The sequence below is a fragment of the Gavialis gangeticus genome, unplaced genomic scaffold, assembly GCF_001723915.1.
Source record: "Gavialis gangeticus isolate Ggan-Ray unplaced genomic scaffold, GavGan_comp1, whole genome shotgun sequence".
NCBI classification, from domain to species: domain Eukaryota; kingdom Metazoa; phylum Chordata; order Crocodylia; family Gavialidae; genus Gavialis; species Gavialis gangeticus.
The window spans coordinates 49,075,177-49,080,870 of record NW_017729034.1 but is presented as its reverse complement, the minus strand read 5'-3'; the positions used below and the strand labels follow the sequence as shown (position 1 = coordinate 49,080,870).

Below are 5,694 nucleotides of genomic sequence, written 5' to 3'. Positions count from 1 at the left end.
CGTCCAACAACGTAGAGATGATTCTGAAGTTTTTTGATATGTTCTTAAAACTGAAAGATTTAACTTCTTCTGATGCATTCAAGGAATATGACCCTGATGGCAAAGGTGTAATTTCAAAGAGGGACTTTCAAAAGGCAATGGAAAGCCATAAGCATTACACCCAATCTGAAACAGAGTTTCTGCTCTCTTGTGCTGAGCCAGATGAGAATGAGACTCTGGACTATGAAGAATTTGTGAAACGGTTCCACGAACCTGCTAAAGACATTGGTTTCAATGTTGCTGTTCTCTTAACAAACCTGTCAGAGCACATGCCCCATGACACTCGCTTGCAGACTTTCCTTGAGCTAGCAGAGAGTGTTCTGAATTATTTTCAGCCCTTTCTTGGGCGCATAGAAATCATGGGCAGTGCAAAGCGCATTGAGCGAGTTTATTTTGAAATAAGTGAGTCAAGTCGGACTCAGTGGGAGAAACCTCAGGTTAAAGAGTCAAAGCGACAGTTTATATTTGATGTAGTTAATGAAGGTGGAGAGAAAGAAAAGATGGAGCTTTTTGTTAATTTCTGTGAGGATACCATCTTTGAAATGCAGTTGGCTGCTCAGATCTCTGAATCAGATTTGAGTGAGAGATCAGCAAATAAAGAAGAGAATGAGAAAGATAAGCTGGAGGAACAGGACCCTAGAATGGGCTTTTTCTCCCTTGTGACTGTAAAGTCAGCTTTAGTAGCCTTCAAGTATAACATAATGACTCTTATGAAAATGCTCAGTGTGAAGAGTCTAAAGAAGCAGATGAAGAAGATGAAGAAAATGACCATGAAGGATATGGTTATGGCTTTGTTTTCTTCCTACTGGAGTATTTTGATGGGCTTACTCCATTTCACATCTAGTGTTTTCCGGGGCTTCTTTCGCATCATGTACAGTTTATTACTTGGTGGAAGCCTAGTAGAAGGGGCTAAGAAGATCAAGGTGGCTGAACTTTTAGCTAATATGCCAGATCCCACTCAGGATGAAGTGCGTGGGGAAGGGGAAGAAGGAGAGAGGAAACCCACAGAAACTGCACTGCCTGCAGAAGATCTGACAGATCTAACAGCTTTGTCAGATGATGGTGACCTACTCTCAGACATATTTGGCTTGGACTTGAAAAGAGAAGGAGGCCAGTATAAGTTGATCCCTCACAACCCAAATGCTGGTCTGAGTGATTTATTGAGCACTCCTTCATTGCTCCCATTACCTGAGGTGCAAGAAAAAGTCCAGGTAACAAACTCTATCCATTTACTTGCAATATTTTCACTTAAATTCACTTGTCTGCTTCAATTAAAACTTGCAACTATATTTGTGAGGCTTTGGATTCTTTTCTTAAGTGTGCTGTGCTTAATAAAGAATCACACTGAATTGTCAAAATATGTAATCTTTCTGAGGTTACAAAATTTAAGCCCCAAAGTCTTACCTGTGTATAAGTTTTGTTGTTTTGCTTTTAAATCAAAATGTGTTTTATAAATGCAAAGTGAAGTGTCATTTTCACTTAGTGTGGCATCAGTTAAAATATCTTCCTTAATATTCAGCACTGTGACTATGTTGCCTTTAACCATATTTTGAAGGTTTTGTACTGTATAATACTGCTTAACGTTTTCTTTATCTGACTCACTCAAGGAGCAGAAGGTGAAAGAAGATGAAAAGGATGAGAAGGAAGAAACTAAATCTGAACCTGAAAAAGCAGAGTATGTATAACTCTAGGCCATAAGCCTACATTGCTTTACTGAAAAATAAGGTTTGTTTACTCTTAGAGCATCACCCTTTTATTGTTGTGTCAGAAAGACATCTCACACTCTGAACGTAGGATTTTCTTTACCCGTCATCCTCCCCAATTGGAGACTGACAAAGGAGCGCTCACATTCCAACGCAGTGAAGACAACATAAAATTGAAATTATATAGAGGTTTTATGCAGCTCTTTGATTGAGTCCATTCTTTCCAGTCCATTTTTCCAGTCATGATCACTGTATTTATATGATACCACAAACAACAGGCAGTGTTTTTAGCGTTGCTACTTCATGGTAAGTCTTTTGATGACTATGATTTACAGATGGGGTTGTGCTGCCTACTTTCCTTCCCCATGCAGTCCCAGATTCATGACTGCTAAATTTCCAGGCCAAGTTGAGATTCCCAATGGTATATAAACTTCTGTATTCAAGGCTCCACATATTCTACTTAAATCTAGACATAAATTCTGCTCCAGCACCCCCAATTTTCTCTAGTGTACTGATACAAAAATTTTGCAGAAGCTCAATTGAAGTTAAAATATAAAGTCTAAACCTTCATATCTATTTTTTTTAATGATTCCTGTCCTGAATGCGCTTTATTTTATTATGTACCAAAGTTTTCCATTTTTATTGTGTGATAAATGACATTTTCCATCTCACAGGAAAGGTGGAGGTTAGGCTGGGTAGAGAACAGTTAGGGCATTCGATGGGTATGGGATGGTGGGATAAAAGCCATAGGTGACATTTGCATTGAAAAGATCAGCAGTGGAAAAACTGTATTTTGAAATTCTCATGTTAAAGTCTCAGAACTAAAAACCCAATAAGGCAGTGTATTCCATCTTGAAAACTCATTTTTATAGAGCTGTTTAGGAACAGGGAAAGGGAATTTTCAACCTGTGATAAAGTTCACATTTCTGATTATTTTTTCATTCCAAACTTGAACAAAAGACTAGTAATGCAAGCATTTCTTTTTCAGGGCAAGACTTTTTTTTCATTGGGTTGGTAGGCTGGTAGGGAAAGTCCTGCCAGCTTAAGAAGCTGGCCACCTGGGAAGTGCTAGGAGCTGGGGAACCTGGTCTCCTTGCAGCAGTTTACAAGAGGAGTCTACCAAGGGGATGGGAAATCATTCACAAAATATCCTAAGTGCTTTTGAATCTAAGAGGAAGTTCTCCTTCTCCTTATCCCTCATCCTTCATCAAAGCTAATTGGGCTCCATGAGTGGATAGGGTACAGTAGGATTATAGACATGCACACATATATAACAGATTTTAGGATCATCTTTAGCGACTCTGCCAAAAATTGTGGGTTTTTTTTTTTCAGGGGTGAAGATGGAGAAAAGGAAGAGAAAACTAAAGATGAAAAAGGGAAACAGAAGTTGAGACAGCTTCATACACACAGATACGGAGAACCAGAAGTTCAAGAATCAGCCTTTTGGAAGAAAATCATAGCGTATCAACAGAAACTTCTTGTAAGATGTTGTTTACATTAGATGTTGTACTTGCATGTTGATTAGGTATGTTTTCCAGGCACTTGTCATGTAGTCCTGAACAAGATGCCTGTGTAGCTATCTCTCTGATTTTTGTTCACTTGTTTTTTGTGTGTGTGATGTACTCCAAAAGAAAAAAAAAAAGGAAGAGCATAATTAAAATAATACTGAAAAATCTGAATTTATTAGGCAAATGGAGCATTTGTAGAAAGAAAACATTATGGATCCACTTCAAAGCCGGGGACAAGGTATGCTTTGGAGAAGCACACATAGTGTTTTATGTCTACCAAACCTGGTATTTTTTGTGCACAGGTGTTTGTTCATGCTGGTACTTACTTTGCACATGCAAATGCAGAGTTTTGTGGCTGCAGTGAAAGGATAGGTATTTTTCATGTTTCTGGTGGGAAACACTGCACAAATACTTTTTTCACAAATGTTCACAACTGTGATTCAACCCCCAATAGGTAAGCAGCCCAAAGGTGAATTAGAATGGAGGGATTTCAGAGTTAAGAGAAATGTTCAATGAGTTTGGAAGCATGGCAGTGTCTTCCCTTGCAAATATGTTTTATTGGTCTCTCGGGGTAAGAAGGAGTGAGCAACTGACATGCTTAAAAGGCTTTGCCAGTACCATTAATGGGACTGACAAATGGTTTCTTGATTCCATATCTGTAGTCCAAGGCAGGTTTTGCACTTTGGTGGGTGTGGGGAGCAAGTGCCAGTGGAGTGGGGTAAGTTAGAGGCATATGTAAAAGATTTTTCATGTTGGGCAAAACCCTGCACCCTGGAGGGAGGACAAGGGCTGGGGGAGGAGGGTGATCAGTCTTACTCTCCCCAAGAGTCAAAGACCCTTGTTGTTTCTGCCTGCCCTTCCCTGGCTGCTACTGTGGTGTTTGTGCACCCAGCTGCTACTGCCTGGCACAGCAAAGACTTACGGGGGGTTGGGGATCACTGTTTTAATACCCATAATACCCAGGGCTTGTACCTTGCTCACACAGCTCTCAACTAATTGGTCCCAAACTTTTTAAGAACAGGTTAGAAAAACACTAGTCTAACATAGTTGGACAGGGATGATCCTGCCTTAAGCAGGGGGTTGGATTAGATGACCTCCTGGGATCCCAGCCCTTCCTTCTTTGTGATTATAAGTTATTTGCATGACAGACATACCCCAGGTTATCCACATTTCTCCAGTTCTCAGAAAGTCTAGGCTTTGAGTCAAACCTTCACGTATTTCATTTCAAGCAATTTTTGGAGGGGATTGAGAGAAGAAGCATTCTTGAGCAGCAGGCTTAATAGTAAATCTCTCTAATTAATACAAACATGTTTCTTAAAATAATCTTTAGTGTTTATCATGGGTGGAGAAATCAGATATATAAATTTATTCCTAAACAAACAAGCTTTATTTGTTTTATTATATTTCTTTTCAGAACTATTTTGCTCGTAATTTTTATAACATGAGGATGTTGGCTTTGTTTGTTGCTTTTGCCATCAACTTCATCTTGCTCTTCTATAAGGTAAATTTATCATATTATTACTATTCTGTCCTGGTAGTGAATAGTTGCATTAATGCAAAAGACGTAGGAGGTAGCATACCCAAAGTAACAATCTAAATTCCCACCAAAACTAGCCAAAGATTGCACAGCCTTAGGGGTTCAGTGTCTGCTTCATATTTCAAAGGTATTGATTGCTAATCTTATTAAGTTTGTACTCTATACACATTTCTGTTAGATACTTTTTCGAGAAGTCCAAAAAGTGGAAGACTCTAATGCAGAATATGCTACGTATACCCGAAATCTAGCTTAGAAGAAATAAAGTTCAGATCTATATAAATATATGTTTCTTCATACAAAGCAAAACCAAACACCCACCCACCTCCACACCCCTCTCCCCCACAGAGAGAGAGAGAGAGAGAGTGCATGCAGGTACATAGTGGCACCTGAATCTGTCCATGGAGTCTTCTTTCCCCTTTTCCTTGAAAAAAGCAATCTCCGCATAACCCAGAGTTGGCAGGGACAGAGTGGAATTACTTGAGGGGATGTATAAACTAGCCTAAAAGAAGATATGCAGTGTACTTAATATAGTCACTTTTTCACTGATAGCCCTGTAGGGTAAGTGGATGCTGCCAGACCTGAACCAAATCCTGGCATAGCCTTTTTGCCAGAGGGCACGTTCAGATGAGCATGAACATGTGGTTCCCCAGGGACAAGCAGCAATGGTGCACCTTGTGCTGCAGCTGCTTGTCCCCGGGGAACGCCCATGCCACGCACACTTTGGCATGCAGCAAGTTACCCTGTGGATGGTTGGGGAGGCTGGGGCCAGCACTGTGCTAGACCCAGCAGCCTTGATCCTGCCAGGTAGAGCATGGCCAGCAGCCGCAGTATGGCTCTGGGCAGCCTGGATCTGCTTTTCAGTAGCACATGCTGCCCTAGTGTGCATTGCTCGGGTTCCCCCCCCCCC

At 40.5% G+C, this 5,694-nt stretch overlaps 1 protein-coding gene across 1 annotated transcript in view; it reads left to right on the top strand.

The window, feature by feature from the left end:
* RYR2 (ryanodine receptor 2) overlaps positions 1–5,694 on the top strand; it is a 784,157-nt gene that overhangs the window by 679,813 nt on the left and 98,650 nt on the right. The window contains exons 91-94 of the mRNA XM_019526720.1: positions 18–1,250; positions 1,647–1,714; positions 3,075–3,222; positions 4,665–4,751. Of these exons, the coding sequence (XP_019382265.1) occupies positions 18–1,250; positions 1,647–1,714; positions 3,075–3,222; positions 4,665–4,751 (1,536 nt within the window). The remainder of the gene's footprint in view (positions 1–17; positions 1,251–1,646; positions 1,715–3,074; positions 3,223–4,664; positions 4,752–5,694) is intronic.